This window comes from Gopherus evgoodei, chromosome 1, assembly GCF_007399415.2.
Source record: "Gopherus evgoodei ecotype Sinaloan lineage chromosome 1, rGopEvg1_v1.p, whole genome shotgun sequence".
Lineage (NCBI taxonomy): Eukaryota > Metazoa > Chordata > Testudines > Testudinidae > Gopherus > Gopherus evgoodei.
Window position 1 is genome coordinate 291,976,022 of NC_044322.1, and position 26,178 is coordinate 292,002,199.

The 26,178-nt window shown below is 40.7% G+C and overlaps 1 protein-coding gene across 1 annotated transcript in view; it reads right to left on the reverse strand.

Moving 5' to 3' along the window:
* PTPRQ (protein tyrosine phosphatase receptor type Q) overlaps positions 1-26,178 on the reverse strand; it is a 161,742-nt gene that overhangs the window by 2,904 nt on the left and 132,660 nt on the right. The window contains exons 36-43 of the mRNA XM_030549449.1: positions 21,205-21,231; positions 20,441-20,522; positions 15,225-15,315; positions 13,702-13,778; positions 10,614-10,748; positions 10,378-10,503; positions 8,382-8,530; positions 5,997-6,132 (exon numbers count right to left, since the gene is read on the reverse strand). Coding sequence (XP_030405309.1) covers positions 5,997-6,132; positions 8,382-8,530; positions 10,378-10,503; positions 10,614-10,748; positions 13,702-13,778; positions 15,225-15,315; positions 20,441-20,522; positions 21,205-21,231 — 823 coding nt within the window. The remainder of the gene's footprint in view (positions 1-5,996; positions 6,133-8,381; positions 8,531-10,377; positions 10,504-10,613; positions 10,749-13,701; positions 13,779-15,224; positions 15,316-20,440; positions 20,523-21,204; positions 21,232-26,178) is intronic.

Here is a 26,178-nt window from a genome sequence, read left to right on the forward strand (position 1 = left end):
CCATAATGCTTTGTTCAGAGTTACAAACATTTCAGAGTTATGAACAACCTCCATTCTCCATTCGTAACTTTGAGGTTCTACTGCAGGAGTCAGCAACCTCTGGCATGCAGCTCATCAGGGTAGGCACCCTGGCGGGCTGGGCCAGTCTGTTTACCTGCCACTTCAGAAGGTTCAGTAGACCATAGCTCCCACTGGCCAATGGGGGTAGTGGAAGCCGCGGCCAGCACATCCCTCACCCACACAGCTTCCTGGTGCCCCCATTGGCCTGGTATGGCGAACCGTGGCCAGTGGGAGCCGTGGTCCGCTGAACCTGCCGATGCAGCAGGTAAACAAACTGGCCCGGCCCACCAGGGTGCTTACCCAGGTGAGCCATGTGCCAGAGGTTGCCAACCCCTGTTCTACTGGATAGCCCAGAGTAAGGGGCTGTGCGTAGCTGAAACACCCCTGAGGGCTCCATATGGTGGCATGTAGAGTACAGATGCTGCACACGCAGCTAGCACAGGTATAGACAGCAGTGCAGATGGTGAGCCATCGCTTAGGCAGGTAGTGTAGAGTGCCCTACATTCCTGAACCCTAGGATATATATACTGTACAGCTCTCTACTGACCCAAGCATGGGGACGGCAGGTCTACACTGCTACTTTTAGCAGAGCCTTTCCCTGTCACAGTGAAAGAATCAAGTGGGAAAAGGCTCTAGGCTGCTGGAACCTTTCTCCTTATCCGCACTGCTGGAGGCTTTCACTGCTGCATGTATCTACCCACTGTACAGAGTATGGTCACTGCAGCATGTAGTGACATGCACCCTCCACACCGTCACAAGTGCAGGCAGTTGCAGACAAGATCTCGGAGAGATACAGTGCCTCCCAGAGTGCCTCGGTTGTGCTGGAGGGGGAAAAGGGAGTGATTTTCTATAATCTTTTTAGGGTACAGCTTACTCCTTAACCAGTACTGCTGTAAGGTTGCCAACTTTTTAATTGCACAAAACTGAACACCCTGGTCATGCCCTCTGCTCCGCCCCTTCTGAGGCCCCGCCCTGATCACTCTATTCCCCCCCACTCAATTGCTCACTCTCCTCCACCCTCACTCACATTCACCAGGTTGAGGCAGGGCCTTGGGGAGCGGGGAGGGTGAGCGCTCTGGCTGGGGGTGCAGGCTCTGGGGTGGGGCTGGGGATGAGAGGTTTGGGGTGTGAGAGAGGGCTCTGGGCTGGGGCTGATGGGTTTGGACTGCGTGAGGGGGCTCTGGGCTGGGGCAGGGTGTTGGAGTGTGGGAGGGGCTGTGGGCTCTAGCTGGGGTGTGGGCTCTAGGGTGGGGCTGGGGATAGGGGTTTGGGGTCCAGGAGAGGGCTCAGGGCTGGGACAGAAGGTTGAGGTGCAGCAGAAGGTGTGAGGTGTGGGGTCCGGGAGGGAGTCTGGGTGCGAGAGGGGCTCAGGGCTGCGACAAGAGGTTGAAGTGCAGGAGGATTTTGAGGTATGGGCTCTGGGAGGGAGTTAGGATGTGGGAGGGGGTTCTATAGTGGGGGCAGGGAGTTGGGGTGCAGGAGGGGGTTGAGGTGCAGGCTCCGGCCAGGTGGTGCTTACCTCAGATGGCTCCCGAAAGCAGTGGGCATGTCTGGCTCCTAAATAGAGGAGCCGGGGAGCTCTGCATGCTGTCTGTGCCCGCAGGCACTGCTCCTATAGCTTCCATTGGCAGTTGTTCCTAGCCAATGGGAGCTGCGGAGCTGACGCTCCGGACAGGAGTAGTGGGTGGAGTCTCCCTGGCTCCCCCTGCATGTAAGAGCGGCAGGACATGTCGCCTGCTTCCAGGAACTGTGCAGAGACAGGCCAGGGAGGAAGCCTGCCTTAGCCTTGATGCATCAACGATCAGACTTTTAATGGCCTGGTCAGCACTGCTGACCGGAGCCGCCAGGATCCCTTTTCGACCGGGCGTTCCAGTCTAAAACTGGATGCCTGGCAACCCTATACTGCTAACTGACACATAAAATGTTGTGTGTAGTGGGAACAAAGGAGTTGAGTCATGGCCTGGCCTAGTCCCTGCCCCTCCCTGAGGATAGTGTCTCATGCACAGCCCCTGCACTCTCCTGGCACCTAGAGCTAAGATTCAGGTAGACAGGCTGACAAGGAAGGAGTCTCTACTCCTTTTCCTATTTCCCTGCACAGCTATGTTAGGCTTATTCTTAATCTAGCCCTGTACCAGCGGTTCAAAACTGCAACACAATGGTCTGAAAAAGTAAAACAATTTCAGTGTTATAAGTATGGAAAGAGAGAGGCTGATTTTTTATTTTTATTCTTTTAATTGCAGGTGGGAGGGAATTGCTTCTGTCTTGGTATCTTCTCTATGCTGACAATTTAAAACCCAAATTAGAGATCATTATGAGGTGTTTTATAACGAAAATGTCAGAATAGCCTTGTCTGCTAAAACCCTGCTTCGTTTAGGGAAAAAATGGAGAACCCTCAAAAACTAATAAGATTCATTCCATTTCGATCAGTCTCAATGGTGACATGGAGTATTGTACCTACTGGTTCTGCAAAACTGTGCTGGAAATGCCTTGGATAAGAACAAGCTCTCTCATGACACTGCAATATTATACCGAAGTAACAATGACAATACTTCCTGCCTTGATCAGATTGGAAATTAGTATCAAGAGAACAGCCTCTCGTGTTACATTTTGGCACTTCCATTTTTGGCCTCTGCCAGAACCTGTAAGCACAGAGGCGAGCAAAAGTGACAAACATACGTTTTTAAAATAAGCCTTGACCTTATCTGTTGTCTTTTTTATTTGTAATGGTTTGGCTCTGTGAGGTCTCCACTGAATGACCTCCCACTGAGGCCATTTAGATTATTTGATTTGCAGTGAAGGGTATAAGACTACTGGCTCCAGTGCTCCTCACCAAAGTAAAATCTCAGTGATAGGAGTCTTGTTATTTTCTCACCTAGCTACATGTACTACATTTAAATTTACCTGTGATGGTCCTCACTCTGACCTGCAGGGGGGTGGTTGGTAGGGGAGCTTGGGCCCTCCCATTCCACTGGGCTCTGAACCAGGGCCCTGAGGGCTATCAATGATCTGACAGCCAAGTCTGCTTAAGGCTGCCTTCTCTGGGCCTCTTCCCATCTCCCCTCCTGCAACTGTCCCAAAGTCATGATCCGGATTAAGGCAGTGTGAAGGGCGCCCGCTCATCATAAGGCACCTTCTGATGGTGGCGTGCCACATGGCAGCTCTCTTTCTCAGGCACCACCTGCCTCCACCCATAATATGGCCCACCCTCCTGGGCCAGCTCAGGGCTTTCCTCTGCTGGGATAGTCCAAACAAAAAATAAAGGGGATTACCAAAGTCTAGAGTTCATATGGTGGAGGGGAGGAAATGCTGCCCTCTCCAGCTGTCTGTAGCAGGTCCTCCTTTCCCTAAGGGAGGGATCTTTGGGCAATTGTCTTAGGGAGAGATTTCTGCCTTCCCTCCACTCTCATCTGCTGAAGCTGCAGGTCGCAGGCCTGCTCTCTTCCCTGGTCTGCCACTGCCACCAAATGAGCTGTTCTCCTGCCTTTTAACTCTTCCTCCAGAAGCGAAATGTCTGACAGGTGTGGCGGGGAGGGATTGGCTGGACCCAGAGCAGTTCCTTTACCCCTTGTTGCCCAGTGTGGGTTGTACACCCCATCATACTACCAAAGTGACATTTGCTAGTGAACAAACAGAATAGAATGGATATTTTTAACCCTCTACAGACATCTATTGTCACTAGGGAACTCTACATTTTGATGCCAACCGTTAATAAACAGAATAAAGAAGGGAAAAAATCCCAATGATAAACAACCAGACCACAATATTTTCCAGATGACATTGTACCATAGTCTCAATTTTCAACCTAAGATCCCCAAATCTCAGATTTATAGGTTCAACTGCTGGAAAGGACAGAATAACTTTACACATCACCGTCATCTCACTTCTCATATTCTCTGATCCAATATGGATATCAGGAATGTTTCCCAAACCGAACAAGCCTCCTTTTGCAGGGCAATCTAGATAAACACTCACTGCATAGCAAGCTGGAAGATAAATCTACAGTGCTCCAGCATGCTGCACACTAACTGCCTATATGGGCTCTTCTGATGAGCATTAAAAGTTCCCTAGTGCTGTGGTCTCCAAAGTGGGGTGCGCACACCTCAGGGGGTGCACAAGAAGATCCTTGGGGGTGTGTGGCAGGAGGAGCACTTTGGTTTTTTTGTTTTGTTTTTTTTGCTTTGGCAAAAATGGTAGAGCCGGCGCAGCAGGGTGTGCATGCTCAAATTTTTTTTATTGATGGGGTGCGCGATCAAATAAGTTTGGACATCACTGCCCTAGTGCATTTTGCTGTCCTGCTCTTTCAAACCGTGGCAAGTCAATGCACACTAGGGAACACCTAGTGTGCATCAGCAGGGTCCACATGGACAGTTAGTGTGTGGCACACAGGAGCTCTGTAGATTAACATCCCAGCTTGCCACGAACTAAGTATTTGTATGAACATGCCCATAAATAGCTTTGAAACCACCAGGCTGTATTTGGCAGAATGCCGCACGAGACTACGTCTCAATATAAAGCATTGATAAGCTTGTAAGTCACCTCTTAGACAAAGAGGTTCAAAGTGATATCACACTCTCTGCTGGCAAGGAAGAGTATGCGATGAGCTAGCAACTGGGTCAAGAGTGACCCTTCCAAAGGGTCTGAACCCGCACCCATTGAAGTCTGACCCCAACAACAAGAATACACCCCTTATTAGCTCAGTCTAAGACCTGCAGTTCTTACAGCTAAGCACCCTTAATTACAGTGATTGAGTTAGATCAAGGATCTCAAACATTTTCATACTGTGTACTGCATCTTAATACAGACGTTACCTCATAGCCATTTCCATTTTCCATTTGTGGGTGACATCCAGACCCTATTAATGTCAGTGGGAGTTTAGCCACCTACTTCAATGGAACCAGAGTTACACCTCACGATTATATAAGAACCCTGAGGCAACTACAGCAATTGCTTACAGTTTAACTGCTAGAAATAAGCAGGAAGAGTCAGCACCATGTTACAAGCCTGGTCTCCAGGGAGTAATGGTGTTTCTCATACCACATTTAAGAGCGTCTGAATTAGATAATACTATTAGACCTACAGGAATGAATACAAGGATTACACTGAATTGGAGCATTAAGGGCAGCTTTAAATTCCACTAAGGCTCCATGGAAAGCAGCATTAGGGTGACCAGAAAGCAAATGTGAAAAATTGGGACAGGGAGTGGCAGGTAATAGGAGCCCATATAAGAAAAAGACCCCAAAATTGGGACTGTCCCTATAAAATTGAGACATCTGGTCACCCTAAGCAGCACTAACTCAGATCTCTAAGCTTAGGGTAGTCCTTTTACTAGCAGTTCAATTATTTTTCTCTTAATAACTTATACTCACTTTATGATTGCTAAAAATGTATCGTGTTTTAGGCCCACAGAAGGCTCTTCAAACACTTATCTTACAAATTCTGAAGAGTGCATATAACTTAATTCACTTGTGTAATCTTATTTAAGTCAATTTAAAATAAGTCAGTCAATGGGATTATTGATATGGGTAAAGCACATGTTTACGTTTTTGGAGGATGGAGCCCTATCTTTATATAAATTTACTTGTCAGAAAGAGTTAATAAAGCCAAATATAATAAGATATTACTAAGTTTGGGTTTAAAAAAATTACCTGAACCTTCACCCAAAATTCAAAACAAACCTTTTTACAAAGTCTGAGAAAGTTTGGTTTATTTTTTAAAAACACAACCTTTCATTTTTCCACTCGTTGGCTGGGAGAAGTAGTGTCAAAGACCTCAAGAAAGCCTATTGGTATAATGCTTCCAATCCAACCAGGAGCAGGAAGTACTAGAAAACTTACAATAAGGCTGATTTTCACAAGTTTTGCTGCTCATTTTTGCAGTATTTCAGAGAACAAAATGATTTCTTAACATAGGATGTATATAAATTCTGTATGTCTTACCAGGTTCTGTACCATACACATTCTCTCACTTCTCAGCTCAGCTACAAGTCCATACATGTCCACAAAATCATGATCATTTATATGTTGTGTTAAGTGATCAAGTGCAATATAAACCCCTGTTCTTCCAACTCCAGCGCTGTAAAAAATATATACAAAATAAAATATAGTTTATATGCTAATTATTTTAATATATAATTGCAAATCTTCAGTATAGCAGATCCAGTCGCTGGAAGTTGAATTTAAACAAATTCAGACAGAAAATAAGGCTTACATTTTTAATAGTGAGAGTAATTAACCATTGGAACAATTTTGCAAGGGTAGTCATGAATTCTCCATCACTGACAATTTTTAAATCAAGACTGGATGTCTTTCTAAAAAAATATGCTCCAGGAATAATTTTGGGGCAGTTCTATGACTTATGCTATATAGGAGATCAGACTAAGCGATCACCATGGTCCCATCTGGCCTTTGAATCTATGAATTCAAAACCTCGAAAAATAAATTAATTGTGAAAATAAAATTGGGCGAAAACTAGAACCTTTATCCACCCTCTCACTCTGTTACCTTTATTGATTGGGATAAAATGGAATCTAGATGTGAACTATGACCTGGCTTTGGTTTTGCAAAAGCTAAAGCCTGACTCATGAGGTGCAGCTAAACCAAAACTATCCTATTTAGCAAACTGTAGGAATGGGAAGGAGCCAAAAAGGTTTTATATGAATCCCAACAAACTTTGCTGGTTTGAATGCAACAAAACTGCAATCACAAGGTTTCGCAAAACTGAACCTTGGATTTCTTGGTGCATTTCTATTAAAACTAAACAAAACAAAGAGGACTTCTACACAGTGAATTATTATACAAGAAAAAAGGTGGGAATAGATAACTAGGCTGAAGTGGTAAATCCAACTCTCTTGTGGCTACGGGTATTCTTCTTAATTAAGGGGTTTGAAAAATAACAGGTTACCTTAAAATCATTCCCACATTTATAAGCAAGCAGTGCAAAAAATGCTGGATAGGAGTAACATGATCATATTTGCTCACCAAATGTGTGACTGCACTCTGTAAAAGCTGCAACATGAGAGAAACTCTGCTAAGAGGTATTATAATAAATGAATCCTGTGGTTATGAGAACATGCGTTGCTGCTGCAAGGTCACAGTGACATAAGCAAGGGAACATCCTTAGTATGGGCTGGGGGCCAAATTCTCTGTCCCCTTTTCAACTCTCTGCAGTGCAAAGGGGATGGAATCTGGCCCTACCTCCCATCTGAGGACAACCATCAGCACGGGGGAGTCCTCAGAAGCATAGAGCCAGTGGAGTTGCCTCTTCCACTAGCCTCTAGTATAGGGGTTGCGTTGGGAGCAGGGAAGAGGAGTGGTAGGAAAGCATTATGTTCCAGCAGTGGCCATTTGGTGAATGTTCCCTTAGTGACATTGACAGCTGGAGCAAGTTAGAGAAGTTCCAATGCATTATAGGCTGAACACAGATGAGAGATGGAGCAGAGAATTGAGAACTGAAACCAAATCGCTTAGTGTCCCCTCACACTGAGCACAACAGAGAATCTGGAACAGTGTTCTTATCCTGAATCACTACTTCAGAATGTGCCCACTGGGTCAGTGGGGACACTGAAAGACCATCTGAAAATGTGGAAAGAACTGTATAAAATGCAGACCTGCTGACCACCTTACTGAAGATTCAGCCTTGTTCAGACACTACTCTTTGAAACAATAGTGTAATGGTGTAGAAAATGAAATCAATGGGAGTGATGAGAACTGAACACATCTCAGAACCAGACCATGTATTTAGCTCCCCAACATATAGATTTGGGCATCTATTTTTAGGATCCAATTTTGAAATCTGGCCTTTGAATGTGAAAGGGATTGTAGATACAATCTTCCATTCCAAGTCTCCATTCTTTACTGGTTCCCATATAGTTTCTGTCTTCTGATAATATATCATATGTAGATTTTAAATAAACTTTTCAACACTTCTTCCTTAAAGAAAGCTATAATTATGGTAGAAATCATTAAAAAGTCAACATTTCTCAAGTGTTACCACACGCATATCTCCTATTTTAAGTAAACAGGAAATCTGAAATGAACTTTAATGTGACTGTATGGTAAATACTGGAATAACTCTTTCACTGACATCATATCAGTTGGATTGCATGGGGTGGAAGGAAAAACACAAACCGGTCTTCTACCTTCAGAAAGAGTTGAGGAACATTGCTTGGAAACTTGCACTGCAGCCAGGGCTATACTCTGAATAAAAGAGCAGCCTTTTTTCCCCACTGCTTTCAATCTGGCTACTTTTCTGCATACTAATATTTACTTAAATGGTATAACACTTTAAACTGATTTCATGTATGTACTTAATTCTCTGCTTACCTGCAGTGAACAACCATAGGTGTGTTATCATGTGCTCGACTTGCACGGATCAGCTTGACAAAATGGATTAATGGTGCTGTAGTTTCAGGGACTCCATGTTCAGGCCAGGCAGTAAAGTTACACTGACGTACCATCATACAATCCCCATGCTGGGAAGCACAAATTACATACAGGTTCTGCATTAGAATTTTGAAACAGACCCATATTAGATCTAGAAGTGAACTGTAACACCTAAGTTTCCCTAGCACTTTCTTCTCAACAACCTTACCTAAAGAGGAAACTTTGAGACTTACATTGTTGTCAAATGTACTAGCATCAGGAGATAACTTCTTGTTCATGGGTTTAATGACTGTTGTTTACGGGAAGCTGGCAGCAGTCCGCTCATGGGAATGTGTTAATGACCTCTGCCAGCAGGAGATTCAACTCTCCCCTTGACTTTACAAGCCAGACGGGACCTGGGTCTAATTTGTAGATTACAAGCTGAAGTGTCTCCAGGTCTTCTAGTAGCCCAATGAGCAAAGCTGGCTGAAACTCAATCAGAGAAGGTGTTCCATCTGACCCTTTCCTATACTGACTTGCTACTGTCAAGGCAGTCAACTGGTCCAATTCCAATTACTCGTTGGCCAGAAAGCAGGTGGAAATTATATGTGAGCGACTACCCCACTGTAGCAGTTATGATAATACATAAAAGCAGGAAGGGACAACCTGACTTCTTAACTACTGTATAACGCATAATGACAATTTGGATCTATGTTAGTAAAGTAGGATGTGGTGACGGGGATTACGGATGCAAAACGTACATGTTGACTTGCATGGAAAAAACCTTAAATAAACAAACAATAACTCCATTTGTGGGTTTAAAACAAAGAGCAAACAAAGACAAAAATACAGGATACTTAATCGGCATACTGATAAATGGCACAATTTGAGGTGTAATGTATTTTAGTGACTGCATACGGAACACTTAGAGAGCACGACTTGTGTTTTCTGAAAGCCTCATATTGGTTAACAGATATGAATTTGTGTTTTGCCAGCATACATTTCTGGCTGTAAAGCCCTTTTTTACTTTGGCTGCTTCTGTGTTCTGTTTTAACTACAAAACAAAGGTATTGTATCTCACAATTTTGTTTTTAAATGTTTCATTGCTCTGTACTATGTACACAATGTATTCCTAGGAGACTGAAAATTGGGATGTTGCTTACTTGTCACCTGTTTCCACTAGTGTGTGCCAAGAAAAGATAATGCATCTTTATGTTTGGACATGGAGGGTCACATCCTAGAGTCTGGCAGAATTGCACACTATGTATGTCAGTGCTAGAGGTCCAAAGGAGGCATAGGATTGTCTTGGCCACTATATGGAGGACTGATTCCTGAGCTTAAGTGCTCTTCTAGTAGTTACTAGCTGCTAATGGTTCCAAAAGCCTGAAACTACAGCTGTGGATCACGAGAGCATTGGGGACTCCACACCACTTCTCCTATGCCAGTGCAGAACGTGCCAGTGGTGTTAAGACACCGAGAGCCACTTGTATTGAGGTGAATCTCCTAGGGCTGGTTATGCCAGCTCTATAGTGCACTACTGCTGCTGATGCAGTACAAAGCGGCTGCACTGTTCCAGAGAATCTCACCCTTGGCTGCTTTATCTGGGAGGGATGCATTAGAAGGGATTTTTATCATTCCCAAATTTTTATAATTACTCCCTTCCAGAAAAGATATTGAGATAGTCAGGTAGAAACTTTGACTCCCAGGGGATTAGAGATTCAGTATCCCTGATATTCTACTTCCTATCATCTGGGTTTCACATATCAGTTCCATGTGACAGAAACTGGAGACAATTTTCGAAAAGTTAAAAATATTCAGAAAAAACAGACAATGCAATGTATGCACATTTGGGATTAAAAGAACTTTTAGGGACAGCTGAGTGGGATGGAACACATTTTGCATTCACTGGGGATTTAAGAGTGTATTTTTATAAAAGCATTTTTCAGTTTTCCCTTACCCTTTCAACTTTTAGATCCCTGATAGTCCAGTCTATGTGAATATCTTCCACTAATTTGGTAATCACTATATCTCCAAACACAGTAACTGGTTTGTTGTCTTCTGGCCAGTATTGGTGACATCTTACCTGCGGTCAGAGGACATGCTTATTAACAATGAACATATATAATCCTGATAGAAAGAATATATAATTTACAGTTATTGCATGCATTAACAACTAATATGCTGGTAACTTACCCGTCCTTTTTCAAAACATTGCGTAAGCATCACGAGCGTTTTTGCTCTAGTCTCCCACACCATTCTCCAGAAATCACCCACTGTTCCTGGTAATGGTCCCTGAGTAGCAATAAACTCATTTGGACACAAGTAGCCCTACAATGAAAATATTTAATATCTATGGATATACACAAACAAAAAGTGTGTGTGTGTATGACTCATAATTATGCCTGCAGCCATATCACCAGAGGTTGTGAATTTGTCAGATATATAAATTAAACAGGAATAGGCCAGCCAAGTTGTTGCATGGGAAACCTCCAAGGAAAGCCTAAGTGATGTGGATAATTCAATAGATGAGATTCTTTCCATTGAGTAAGTCTGTTAAATTGAAGTCATGGCTACTTACAGTCATTAAAAATATCCCAAGGTTACAGCCTATGGCTGTATTACCTTTACTGCAGAGTTTCACCCATGATCTCAGGCAGCTGTGGCTGGGGGGCTGGGGGCATGGTTGTGCAGCTCTATTAGTGCAAAACTGCTATGGATCCAGAGCTGGTGGGAGCCCACATACATCGTCCTGTCCTCCAATAGATCAGTCCAGGTTCAGAGGTGGCCTTTTTCCTGCCAAAGGGTTGGGGGGAACCTCAGCCCTGAAAAATGATGTTCTAAGTCTCTCTCTGAGAGAGGATTCCCTGAAGTTACCCTGTGGGTTTTTCCATGGAAGGGATGATCTTGGTTTCTGTTTTTGTACATAATTCTAAAACGAATTAAAAGCATGAGAACAGTTTTTTCAAGCAGAGATTGCAGTACATGTGCCCCTGGCTGTCATTCCACAGGATGGAACCAGTTTTCTTAAAGAGGCCATTGGAGCACGAGAAACTCTATGCATTATATAAAATTAAAAAAAGAAATGTCATATTGCAGAGCTGATAGTCCATCATGGAGTTCTGGTAATTAAACAGAACAAACAGTGCAGAAGTTTATTAGCCTCATCAAAACTCCTCAATGGAATTACAGTCCTATAATTCACAGCTGCCTGTTATTTATTTGATATATAATATACATAACAGGTGGCAGTGGGAAACTACACTAATCCTCCCTAGCTGAACAGTGAAGTGAGGAGCTATAACTCAGGGATGCAAAGCTCTGAATTAATTATTTGTTTTCTCCTTTCATGGGTGAACCAGTAAAAATAAAAGTAGCATTCCAATTCCCACTTATTATATAGTATATACAGGGTGTTTCTTTCTATATCTATCTATCTAGCTACTGCAAAGAGTTCTCCAATGCATGTATTTTTGCTTGCATCTGACTTATGCAGGCATAATGCTTTTTGTCACCATTAATAGGATATTGCAGCTGCTAAGGCCACCAATTCTCTGAGCTATAACTTTGCCCTTTATAGATCTCTCTCCCTTTCTCTCTCGTGTGTACACACACACACACACACACACACACACACACACACACACACACACACACACACACACACACACACACACACACACACACACACACACACCAAAGTTGTAGCTCTGTGAATTGGTGGCCTTGGCAGCTGCAATATCCCATCAACGATGACAAAAGGCATTATGCCTGCATATGTCAGAAGCAAGCAAAAATGCCTGCATGAGAGAGCTCTTCGCAGTAGCACTTTCCGCAGCCTTTTTGAAGATGCTGTGTGAGCTTCCCAGCATCAGCTTTTGAGTACTAGCCAGTGAGGGGAAGAGTGGAGACCTGTCCATCCTCCACTCTACTCAGAACACCACCTCCGAGGCCCTGAGCATGGCAAACAGCACTACAGCTCTGTAACAGGATTTGTAACAGGGGGGAAGGTCTCTTCTGTTGACCCACCCGGTTAGAACACTGTATAAAGCAATGAGTAAATGTTGCTGACTAATAGAAAGGAAGGATAATGTTTAAGACAGTGAGATGGGAGTCAGGACTCAAGAGGCCAGTGTTCAATATACAGCTCTGCTACAGACTTTCTGTATGACCTTGGGCAAGTCTCAGTGCCTCAGTTTCCTGTCTGTAACATGGAGATGATGCTATTTTCTTTTACTTAAACTTTGCTGTCTCATCTATTTATGTGGGAAGACCGGCATGGCACAAATTGCCTCTTATTTTGTTTGTACTGTGTGTAGTGCAGTGGGGTTTTGACCTCAGTTGGGGCCACTGTAATAAAAACAATAAATAATTATAATAATCATTGCAACAGGGATAGCTTGATCATTTTACCAGGATGCACGAGGAGGCATTACCATGGTTCAGGCAAATAAAGGCAGAGGCAGGGAGATCCTGCAGAAAACCCTGAGAAACAGGTAAGTGTGGGAAGAAATGTTCTGAGTTACCAATAAAGCCAAACTCCAGGGAAGGCATTATTTGGAGCAGGGTGGGAATGACATCTATTCTATTCTGCAGAAAGATTGGAGGAAAGAGACACTGTGCTCTCTCCCCTCCATCAACAGAGTATTTTAATAACCTATTTTGTCTATGTTCAAACACATCAGCTTATTCAATTGTATTAAAATATTTTGGTAGCAGTTATGTCATTGATCAATATCACAGCTAGTGTGTTGTCAGGGGGCATATTTACATTTTTCCTCAACAAAATTAGCATGAAATAATAAGGGCTACCATAAAAACATGTTATCTATTGTTACAGGAATATTCAGTTCACTGCTATTTATTTTTACATAGCATCTTTTATACAATACTCCAAAATCCTTAACTAAGAAATACAAAATAGCGCCATATCCGGCACCACTGACATGAATGGGATTTTCACAATTGGCTCCAATGGGAATGGGATGAGATAATTTCCAGAAACGAATTAGCTGACTACAGTTGTTTTACTATTAATAAACACAACCCAACAATAAAACTGAGCAAATCAAATTAAATGTTTTAAAGCTAATTATGTTCAATGATACACTTGGACACATGAATTCATAGTGCTAGAAGTGACTGTGTTCACAGCAGCTGCAGTGGATGGAAAAAACATTAGAAGCATGTTCTGATATAAAATATATTCCCTTTTAAGTCACTTTGTAAAAGAAAATAAAAATAGAAAAAATGTGATAAGCATTATGAGAGACTTCCAACTTACAGACACATAGCTGGCATTGATGTAATCAGATCCTGGAATACCAGCATCAGCTATCAGCTTTACTCTGTTGTTGTTATCTATAGCAGAAATAAAGTCTATTTAATTGAGATGTTTACCTGTAAACTACAATGACATGCATCAGATGTTGCTATGATGCTGAGAATTCAAAATTAATGTTTACATCAGTTTAGCTAATTTTATTAAATCTGCCTTGGCAAAACAGTACAGTAATTGCAACTCCCAAGAACTATTTAACCATCCTGTTTGGTTGTATAATTACTCTCCTTCCTTGCTTTTTTCATTTCAATGCATTTTTCTCATGATGATTATTTCTAATGCAAACGTCTAAGGCCCCAATCCTGCAATCTGAGGTATACAGGCCTGTTGTGCCTTTGACAAGGTGGTGCAATGGTGATGCGGTCTTCTGTCTGGATCAGACTACAAGCCTGGGCCTCATCATTTATATTTGTTTGTTCTGTTATATTCTGCTACCACCAGGCCATGTCCTGAGGTCCTTATTGAGCTTTAACTCATTCTTTAGCCAGGCAAACCGCTAAAACAGGAAGTTGGTGTAAGTGAGAACTGAGTAAAAATTGAGGAAGGACCTCAGAATTTGGCTCATTATAAGTATATAAAAGTGATGAAAAATAGGAAAAATGTCATGTGTGAAAAAGATTCTGAATAGGTATATGCTGAAATCAATTATCCATTTCCTGACATTTGCTTCTGCAAACCAGTAAAAAGAAAAGATATTATAAAATGAAAGATTTCTGAAGCACTTCTGACAATGTTATTGGGTAACACGAATATCAGTTCTTAGCAACTGTAAATTAGAGCACAGAATATGTGTTGAACCAGGCAGCAGATAACAGGAACAGCTGTTCTGTAAAGTTAATAGCACAGAATGTAGCTACATTAACAGAGGAATGCCATGCCCCCCATCTCACATCACAGTTAATGCTTAAAATAATAATGGCATTTCTTGTCTTATTAACTGAAAAATGAAGCAGTGTTGAGTACAGAGAGACAGACTCCTGTCTCCTGTGATAAAATCTAGCCTTGGCTTATAAGTTATCATACAGTCACTCTGATCTTCAATGGAACTCTTGCACAATATTTGCAAGTAGCTGTAAGAAAGCATCACCAGGCTTCCAGGGAAAACAAATGCATAAACATGTGGATTTTACACTTAACTTACTTTTAACTAAAGGGAAAAGTCCAGGAAGAATGTTAAAGAGTTTGCTACTTGGGTTAAATTACAAAGTGAAGAAACTATTCGGGCTACAATTTCTTGCACCTGCATGTTAAAGCTTGTGAGAGTAAGTTGAAAGCCATTTACAAAGAATCCTTACTCAAACAAGTGAATAAAAACAGATTAGTTGATAGTAAACTGTAATATAACATGTACATTATTATAGTAACATATCAGAGAGACCCAATGAAAAATTCAGATGCATTCCAAACATACACTGTACTTCTACAGTTAGAGAGTAAAAAAGAGAGACCAGTTAGTAAAGACATACATGGCTTTATGTTTGGAAAGCGATTCTTAGACCTGTTCCAAGGCAGATCAGCATCGGTTGAAGCAAGGTCTTGAAGAAACTTGGGAAGTTCCTGTAAAATAATGTATATTTGTTAGAAAGCCTTTAAATTTGCTTTGTGTTCTCTATTACAAATGGATCAGTAATATAATTTCCCCTCATATGGTCACTCCAGTAAAAGGAAGTTATATGATATGTTACACTTCTAAGGGCAGCTGGAGACACTGCAGAAGCATTTCACCTCACCGTCAACCCTAGCTACATCAACACTGTCAGATGCAGAGCTGCAGAAAACACCTTCAAGTTGAACAATTTAAGCTTACATGAACTTTCACCTTTAAAAGTCTAGATAAAGTCAGACTATCACCTTTTGTGTTTTCTCCTGTCTTTTCATGATGCCATATAATGTGGTAACAATGTCTCATGTGACTCAGCCTTACTTTTGAGTAATGCCTTTTCCTAATTCCTATAGCTTTGGAGAGCTCTTGCCACAGCATGAGAACCAGTGAGCATTTAATCAAATAGAGACAACTGGCAATTAGTTATTGCTCACTGACCTGTTCCTGAGGGGGTTGGACAGAGTTATTTTGGGTTCAGTAGCAAATGAATCATAGTTTCATAACTGTTCATGAATTCTACTACTCAGGGCCAGAGAAAGATGAATCATTTGCAGGAAAGAACTTATTTAACGAAATTATATTATATATAAAAGCAGAGTTTCCTAGAACCTAAAAGGGTGAAGTGGAAAATATTCCATGAAATCTGCTATGGGCCATCAAATGGAGACAAAATTTATGTGTGATTATTAATTTACCATGATGATGGGCAATACAGAAAAACACCCTTAGACAGACCTAATTTACTCACTTCCTTCTGTTTGCAAATTATCCACAACCAGACTAACTTTCATATTTTTCTTCATTATTTGATTAATCGTTTATATAAGCATATTTCAACCTATGGATTTCTCACAAATGATTAGCTGTATCTATTGTTTTAACTATTTGTTATTAATAATTTGCCATTTGTGCTGTGTAACTGATCAACTCCTTCACTTAATATTATTTCTGCTCCCTAGCTGAATTAGCCCCAAAGCCAGAAGAGCTTTCAAGATAGCTGTGCCAATAATCTGATGTTAATTCTTGTCAAATGCAAGTCTGCATGAGATTTCATGATAGTTTTCCCTTCTGTGAATATTGTTATGACAAGAATTTCATGTACAGATATTCACAAACAGAAAATAATATAAATCATAAATAGTGTCAAAGAGCAATGGTGTTTGTTATTCAAATTATTTTTCACAAATACTCATTTTAAGCTTTCACACAGACCTACTTGGTGTCTTCAGTTATCGAGGACAATATAATTTACTGTACTTCCTTTTCTTATTAGATTTTATTAATATTTGTAATAAAATATAAGAATTGCCATAATGAAACAAGCCAGCCAACAATAAGCAAACTAGTCCGTCTAGTCCAGTATCCAACAATTGTTAACATCTGATGTTCAGAGGAGGGTTCAAAACCATCACAGTGTGTCATATGGTGTGCAATTATATTCAATGGGAAATATCATCCTATTTCCAGCTAATGAGAAGTCTATGTCCTGAACCAGCAAGACTGGATGGCCTTTATCATTTTATCCTAGATAGTATAACTGCAGATGCTGTTCTTCTAGAAAGGAAGGAGGATCTTATGGTTAAGGCACAGGATTCAGCGTTAGGAGACAGGAGTTCTATTCTTAGCAGTGCCACGTTCTTCTTGTGAAATCACACAGGAAGAAATCACTGCAAAGAGCAATTAGGTGCTCATCTTCCATTGAAAGTCAATGAGAGTTCTGTGACTCACTCCCATTTGTGCTTTTGAAAATCTCTCCTTTAATCTCCATAGGCCCATATGCTTCTACACAACTCAGCGATTTTATTCACTCTCTTTCCACAGAAAAGGTTAGCAATTCACCCTCTACATTTACAAATCTCCTTATATATAATAGTTGACATTACCTCAATGTATGTTAAAGACTTAAACAACGTGGTTATCAGACACAAAGTTAATACAAAACTAAAGAAAATGCTGTCACATGTTACAGAACACACATGTTAAGAAAGAGAATGGATTTAGCTATGGTTTCATCCCCTAATTAATAAAGTCTGTTGTAAATCTTGCCCTGGATTAAACCTGTGGCCATTCCCAAAATTGATTCTTTCTTCATAGTCAATAGTGTTTCTCTCTTTTGTAAATAACATTTTAATTTATAAAACAGTAATGCCCTGATCTTGCAACTGGCTACACTTGGGAGGACCCCTGCACCCAGGTAGAGACCAGTTGATTTCTAGGGGTTGAAATCAGGATGCAATAATGGTAGGAAAGTAAAGCTGGAAATGGACAAGTTATAATTTCCTGTATTCATAAAGGTAACATTCTCCTCTCTTCACACAAAGCTTCTATAATTGGATTTTGTGTGGGAAAGTAAGCAGGGGTGTTGGGAGGAGGCATTCTCCCAAGGTTTATGGTCGTTTGCAGGATTTGGGCCATTATTTCCACGTTAAGGGCATATGAGCCTGACTTTAACTTGCTAATTTGAGTCTGCAGCAGAGAGCCCTCTGCAATGCAGAGGCGTCCTGTGTTGCTGCTCTAACTATGCCCCCATGCCTTGATCTGTCCCATCACAGCATTTAACTGGTGCTAATGGCCTTGTGCCAGATCTCTGCACCAGGATGAATTTCACCCCAACTGATTATTTTAGCACAGGATAAAGATTATTCGGAGTCTCAAATTCAGTGATGATTTGTTACAGAAGGAATGTTTCTCTGTAGGTTTATAAACTTAACAGATAGTTCATTTATGCTGTATATATTAGATAACTTTTATGGGAGTATGGGGACTTTTGTTGAAATGATATTTGGAGGTAGTTGGAGGTATTCATTAATAGCACTTAGAAAATATATTGTTAAATACTCACCATAACAGCATCAAATGCTATACAAGAGTGATTTTGCATAGGTCTCAGGAGATATGCCAAACCTTTAGAAAACTGAGGAATCAGAAAATGGGTGAAGCTGGCCCACCACCAGTTAGCATGACTCCTCACAGCTCCTTGTCTGCACAGTTGACTGATATGCCCTTCACAGGAGCACAACCTGTCCCGAGTGCTATGGCCTCAGATAAGCTATCTGGCAGATCTTTGCTACATTTTGGACCTGGGGAAGCTGAAGTACAGTACAAACCCAAGGGGCACATAACAATTTTGAGTATGTCTACACTGCACTCTAAGCCTGGGCTCTGGCTCAGATTTGAGCCCAAGCCTGGCTTCTGTCCACACATAAATCAGTCTGACTTGAATTAAGAAGCACTCAGGACCTGGGTCCTAGAACCATACTAGGGAGTGGATCAGAGCCTAAGTCCTGCTGGAACTTGGGTCCATTTCCTTTCATTCTGCAGTGTATTTGAGTCAGGAGATCTGCATGGTGGGCATGGCTGTGAGCCCTAGGTCCAGCAACTATAAGCCCAGATTTACAATGCAGCATGGATGCTCAAGTGTGGGCTTGAAACACCAATTTCATAAGCCTAGGTTCCACTAACCTGGGTTTACAATTCAGTGCAGACATAGCCTTTGGTTAATTAAGAGTTCAGTTAATAATTTGGTTAAATTAGGTTTTTGCTACATGTATTTGTCTAAGTTTTAAAAAACGCTCATACTACTACTACTTCATAGAACATTACGGTTTATGTTAGATTTTAAGTCATTTCAATGCTGTAACCTTTAACCCTATTATTGTTGTGAAACTTTAATGCCTAAAAGGTAACATTAGAAACTTTCCAGTGATGAACTTTAAAATGTGAACATGTCATTGCTAGGAAAACTTTTCATCTGCTCTGTCATGCATAATATAATTATAATCGCTCCTGTTCTAGTGAAATAACACTTCTACTCCTCTGCATTACTGCTCAGAAGAATTTTATGGTGCTTTTTTACTATTATTAAATCCAGTCCAATAAGACTTAAGGAGCATAGCCAAAAAGCTGTAGGAAATACCATTAATCTTTTCACACTTTTGTTGTTGTTCCCTGAGAAACTGAAATATTATAATCTAGTAGCATAAAAGTCTATTGTTTGATCCTTCATTTTTATAAATCCAAATAGTAAGCAATTCATGACAAATCTGTAAATCCAAAATGGTAAAGTCACTGGAGATTGACAAATTATTTTTGTGATGGCAAATAACTGCATGTGTTAGACATGATGATGATAAAGATTCTGAAATAACAAAAAGAGCAGATAAAGTGTAAAAAGTAATTTAAATGTGATAGCCATAAAAGAGAAGTTACTTAAGAAAACAGTGAAAAGTTTAGTTGAGGTTTAAATGTAGTTTTGAAATTGTATATTTATTATATAGATGTCATGTGGGCTTTGAAAACTAATCATTTTTCAATAGGAGTCAGATGACTTGCAGAGTTACTGGCTCAAATGCTGCTGGCCATAGCCAAATGAGCAGTTCCAGTCCCACTGAGGCTCTTCATAAGAGCAAGACAAGTAGGATTTGGCCTATTATTTATTAAGAAATGAAAGTGTATGGCCCAGTCATGCTCCCATTGAAGCCAATGACAAAATTCCCATTGACTTTTATGGGACCATGATCGGGCCCTGAACCTTTCACAAAATAAATGTCAGCTATGTATATTGGGCTTTTATTCTTGGAGCAAATGATGTTGTTTAAAGTGGTTACATATATCTGAATGAAACCTGTATACAATCAATTACAATCCAATACATATCATATCCTGATCTAAGCATAAAGATCTGATAAATATTTTTTTTCAAAATTGAACAATATCGTGATATGTAAAGCAAAAAAAAAAAGCTGTAAACCAAATATTCTCAAACTACGTGAATATTGCTACAATTTTTTAGAATTATCACTTTAATGTCACAATCTAGCTGACTACTGAGGCTAGTCATGGCAGGAAGGGCTATAGAAGATCATCATCTGCTGACACATTAGGTGAATAATTCTGATCAGGTTGCAATGAAGACTGCACAACCTAAATCAGTGTAATATTACTTTCTAAACAATCAACCTAGTAATTGGGTATTGATTATCAAGGCCTTCTGATCTTGCATGCTTAAAATGGACATGAAATGTGACACATGAAACGACTGGAGGTCTTGCAATGTTGTGACAACTGCTAGTAACATACCGAAAATTCTTCTTGAAACTTTAGGTTGTTGTCTGTGCAAAGTTCTTCAACATGTTGTAGGAAGGATTTCTTGCTTATTGGCCTAGAGGTAAAGACAGAGGGGTTAGACACATGTGAAAATTGGGTTTTGGTTTGTTTGTTTTTCAGTTAACCGCTAGCTTATCAAAAGAAATTGTTATCCAGTTTAATAATAATTGATATTTACAGAGATAAAATAACATTATATAAATCACTGACAGTGTGATTATTTGATTTGTTTAGAGCATTTCAAACTAAGAGAATCTTCTCGCTCCATTACTCCTCCTGATCTAGTTTTTAGCTTTAACGTCCTGTTGAGTGGCATTGTTTTTTTTAATAAATGTAGCATTCCAATGCAGAGTTTTGATATTAACCAAGTTTGTAAGATTATCATTGTAGTCTAAAGTACAATAATAACTCTTTGTCGCCCAGAAAACATTTTATACATTGCAAGGTTTTAGATGTATAAAATATTGCAGTGACCTCATTCTCATAATGACATGGTTTTTAAACCCCAAGGAGTTTAAATATCCCCATATTACTTCCCAAGCTAAAACACAGACATGCAGGCTTCACCCCAGAGAGAGAGAAAGCATTTCTCCAGTTACCATGCAATTAGTCATGCTTTTATGATTTATATGCAGCTTGGAGTTTTTTCTAATAAACATAGAAAAAGGAACCACACATTCACACTCAACAAACTAGTGAATTGATAGCCATAATATAAAAATCTTTAATCAACTTACTTGATAGATTTTCTATAACTAAGTAACCTGCAACAGAGATTGTGTTAAATGCAGTAAGTCGTGAATCAGAGAATAGAGTGCATTCTGATAAGGCTTTAGATGCAAAATTTAAATAACTAAAGAATCAGAGCTAAACTAATTTCTTCCATGGATTGGGATAATATTATATTTTAGATGTCTTGGATAATTGTGTTATTGAACTCTTACTTTATGTATTTATAAGTATAGCTGATGCAGTTTCAGCCTATTCTCTTCAGATCATTTTATCAATGTTCTGTTGTAAAAATGCTCACTGGCCCAAAAAATTCACACATCAGGTACACTGCTTTACTTACATTGGTCATTCCATTGTTTTGCATTAAGGATATAGTATAAAATGAAATGTGTTAATGTCATTCTTTTAGGGGGAAATTCAGAGACTCACTGTCAAGCCCAAGTAGCATAGATGAGCATGTGGTCTGGGAGACAAGGAAACTTGCCTCCCAGACCACATAGCTTCTCTGGGGATGGTCAAGAAGGCTACTCAGTGCACAAAGCCCTTTGTAGCTCCAACATGTGCCCGTCTTTCAAATCTTTGAGTTTTATGACTATATAGAAGCTAAATGGCTAAAGCCAAAAGGTTTTCAAAAACCGGTGAGTAGGTTTCTAACCCCATATTTAAGCCCCCTATATAAGTGGCCTAACATCAATGGGAGTTTCATAGTGCTCAGCAAATTTGAAAATCAGGCTACATATTTAGGCTCCAAAGGCTGATCCTACAAGGGTATTTCATATTGACGTACACTGAAGGATCAGGGCCTAACTGTTCTATTTTCTTCTACATAGGTTCTTATACTGCGCTTACCACCGTAGTATGTGGGCACCTTCCAGAGGTGCATCAAGCACTATCAATTTAGGGCCCTAATTTCAAAGTACTCAGATTTGCAAATCTTGCCTAAAAATCTCTAGCAAATTCAAATTCAAATGGAAAAATGTTGGTCCCTCAAAAATTTACACCTTTAACATTTTTCTCTTTAAAATTGCATATGCTTGGAAATTAAACTAATTAAAATGTATTTAACATATTTACCTCTGGAATGCTTTAAGTAGTGTAAATAATCATATGGCTTTCCTTTAATAATCTTCTTAAGAATTTGTTTTTAAGAAGCTGTACTTTAACATTTTTTAGAAAATCACTGTCTCCTATCCTTTGTAATAAATATATTTTAGAAAAAGAGAAATGAAAATATGAATGAGAAACAAAAACAATATTAAAACAACTGCAGAGCCATATACTATGAAATTATCTGCATAACACTAGAGAAGTTAATGTCAAGGCTACACTATATGTGCACTAGCGACATATTTTGTGTTGATATGGCCATTTTCTCAAAACAATGTAAACTGGCTAGTGCGACCAAATTACACGAAATCTGTATCCAAAATAAGGCTTACAAAGAACTTGATTCTGTCCCATTGAAGTTAAAGGAAATTTTGGAACTGACTTCAGTAGGAGTAGGTGTCATAAACAGATAGCTAAGGGTTAATGTCTCTTTCACCTATAAAGGGTTAACAAACAGTGACCTGCAAACATCTGACCGGAGGACCAATCAGGAGGGAAGCCTTTGTTTGTGGGTTTGGGGTTTGGCTTTGTTCTCTCTGGGTCCTGGACGGGACTAGAGGTGCAACCAGGTTTCTGCCAATCTCCCTGCTACAGTCTCTTATCTATTCAGAATTGTGAGTAAGAAAAAAGGCGGATATAGTCTTTTAATTTGTTTTCTTATTTGCATATGTGTACTTGCTGGAAGTAGCTTAAATTGTGTTTCTGCTGGAGAAAGTTTCTTTCTATTGTTTATAAGTTGAAAGACCCTGTAACTGTTTACCATTTAAAGTGCAGAGATAAACCTTTTACTTTTTCTTTCTTTTTTATTAAAAGTTTTGCTTTTTAAGACCTGTTTGATTTTTCTCTCCTAATTAAGGCTCAAAGAAATTGAGTCTGTATATACCAGGGAATTGGTGGGAAGCAAGGAGGGAAAGGTACATTTGTATTGCCTCTGGGTGAGGAGGAGAGAGAAACTTGATCTCTCTGTGTTGTGTTTCAAGGAATTGATTCACGGTATCTCCTAGTGTACCCAGGCAGGAAAGATCTGGGAGGAGGTAAAGAGGTGGGAGGGAATGGTTTATTTCCCTTTGTTGTGAGACTCAAGGAATCTGGGTCTTTGGGTCCCCTGGGAAGGTTCTGGGGGGACCAGAGGGTATCAGGCCCTAAAAATTCCTGATTGGTGGCAGCGCTACAGAATCTAAGCTGGTAATTAAGCTTAGAGGACTTTATGCTAGTACCCATATCCTGGACGCTAAGGTTCAGATTTGGGAATTATACTTGACAGTAGGATTACACCCTAAGTGCCCAACCAGGATAGTTAAGGCAGAGGAACAAATCCAGAACGGGTTGAAAAAGGAAGTGAAGAATGATAAAGCACTAACACCTTCTGCATGACCACAGAACTTCCCTGTGCAGTCTGTTCACAAGACTGCATTTACTTGGCACACAAACCTTGGCAGCTTCACAGAACTAAAGTTTTTTCAAGGAAAGACTATTCTTAAATAATTACGCCAATGTATTGGGCACAGATGTACTAGCCTTTGAACATCAGGCACTCCTCTCTCTTTATAATTTTACTGGACAAAATTCTTAGCAGATTCTGCAAAAAATGCTGCTTGCTCTTCCTTTATATTTAAATTCCCTATCTTCCCCAGCGGAATAAAAGTCATGTCCCAATCAACACCTCAATAATTGCTGAGATTCTGTTGTCTTCACTCCCCTGAAACTGGTTGTGTTTAGTAACTTACTGCACTGGTAGCAGGGGTGGCTCCATGCCCCAGCATGCCAAGCGTGTGCTTGGGGTGGCATGCCGTGGGGGGCACTCTTCAGGTCACCGGTAGGGCGGCAGACGGCGCCGGAGCCACCTGCTATCCTCCCAGCGACCGGCAGAGTGTCCCCTGTGGCACGCCACCCTGCTTGGGGTGGCAAAATGTCTAGAGCCGCCCCTGACTGGTAGTTCTGTCATTTGGGAATTGACATTCAATTTACACATCACATGAGCATCCAGAATATGACACTTAGCGCCTTTGTGGTCAAGATATAGTGAACCCTACAGCCAAGAACACTGAGACAGGACCATCATCAACATCCTTTGCACTCTCACTGGCAGTGCAGCAAGTGAAGCCAAGCACTGAATAGGCATGGAGACAAAACGTGTGTCCTTCTAACTCATGCATGTTGCTAACCAGAAGATTTCTATGTTCAGTTCTGGTCATCTGGCATCTTTCACAGGCACTAAATGTTTTTTAAGTAGTTGGGCTAATTGGGTGCCTAAAGTTTGACACTTACCTCCATAATTAGACACCTACATGAAGGGTCTGATTTTCAGAAGTACTAAGCTTTCACAGCTTCCTACGGAGTTAGAGGGGGGATACAAAGGGGCTCAGTACCTGTGAAAATCAGGCCATTTAGTACCCATATGTGGATTTAGATGCGTGATCTGAGGCTTTTGAAACCTTGTTGTATAAGGAGCTTTACAATGAGTGAACTGTGCCATGATGAGTGTTCTCATCCAAAATAGCTCAATGGAGTTTTGCATAGCACAATGATGCTTGGTTGCAAACTTTCAGGGGTTTAAAAATGCCGCTTATTTTTCTCAATATTTCTAAAATTTAACACTGTGATAAGAGGTAACAGTTTTATCTTCTTACAGTATTTTTTAATGTACAAACACTAGTCTGCCAACAGTGCAGCTTCACTCACTTTCCAGTCTTCTGTATGAAACATCATGATGCAAATATCATCAGATCATGAAAAGTACAACTCATAGTCAGACTGTAAAGTGACACTTCCCCTATTTCAACAGGATAATTTAACATTTCCATTTAAAGGGGGGAAGTAAAGCATTCTCTAAACTCAGATTTTTGAGTTGCTTTAAATCAGATTTTCTTTTTAAACAGTGTATTGTTTCATATTGTTTCACATACAGGAGTTTTGAAGTCTATCAAAAATCTGAATCCCACTCAGGCTACTTCTGATTTGTGTTGGCAATGGTAACTGAAGACCATATAGTCACACAGACTCAGCTTTCTCTCTGGGTCAATCAGTTGAAATCCATAGGGAATTAAAACTTTGTCCAAATGGAAAACAACAGAAATTAATATGTAGACTAAAGGCTTAATTCATAAGCACCATTGACACTTGCTAGGAATAACTGAGGAACTAATTTTTAACAAGTTAATTGAGACCTACATAGGGCTTAACCCTTCGTGAGTGATCAAGGGCGATGGGGAGAGGATACCAGGCTCACTCCCTTCAACTGCACAGTGGCCAGGCAACTTCTTGATCCTTGGTACACTAAACTGAGGGAATGTAGCACTGACAGTTGCACTAGAACCTCTACAAGGGGCATGCAGTGGCAATGATAGCACCCTGCCCTCTTCACCTCAACCCCATCCACAGAAGAGCTGGGCTGGCATGGAGAAAGGGAGAGTATGCCCCATACTTTTTAACAGATGCTGCTGTTGTATGCATGTACCCCGAATCATAAAGTATTGTATCTGCCTCAGGCACAATGCATCCAGGAGCTGCTGCTAATATGAAGCCCCTCCTGTCTTATGCACACATCAGTACAGACAGAGACTTAAAACCATAACCTACTCCTGTCAATCCAAACTGTCTGGGTAAATGTCAGCCAGGTACTTTGTGAGTGGAGAAATGGCCTTTTGTTGTATATTTGTAGTGCCTAGATAAGTGGTCCCCAACCTTTTCATCTGGTAGGCGCTAGATGAACTGTGGCAGCGGTGGAGCATCCGCTGAATTTCTGCAGCATTTCGGCGGCGATGCCTCTCGATGACATTGCTTGTCGGCGGCAAGCAGTGTCATCGAGAGGTGTCGCCGCCGAAATGCTGCGGAAATTCGGCGGCATTTCGGTGGATGCTTGACCGCCGGAC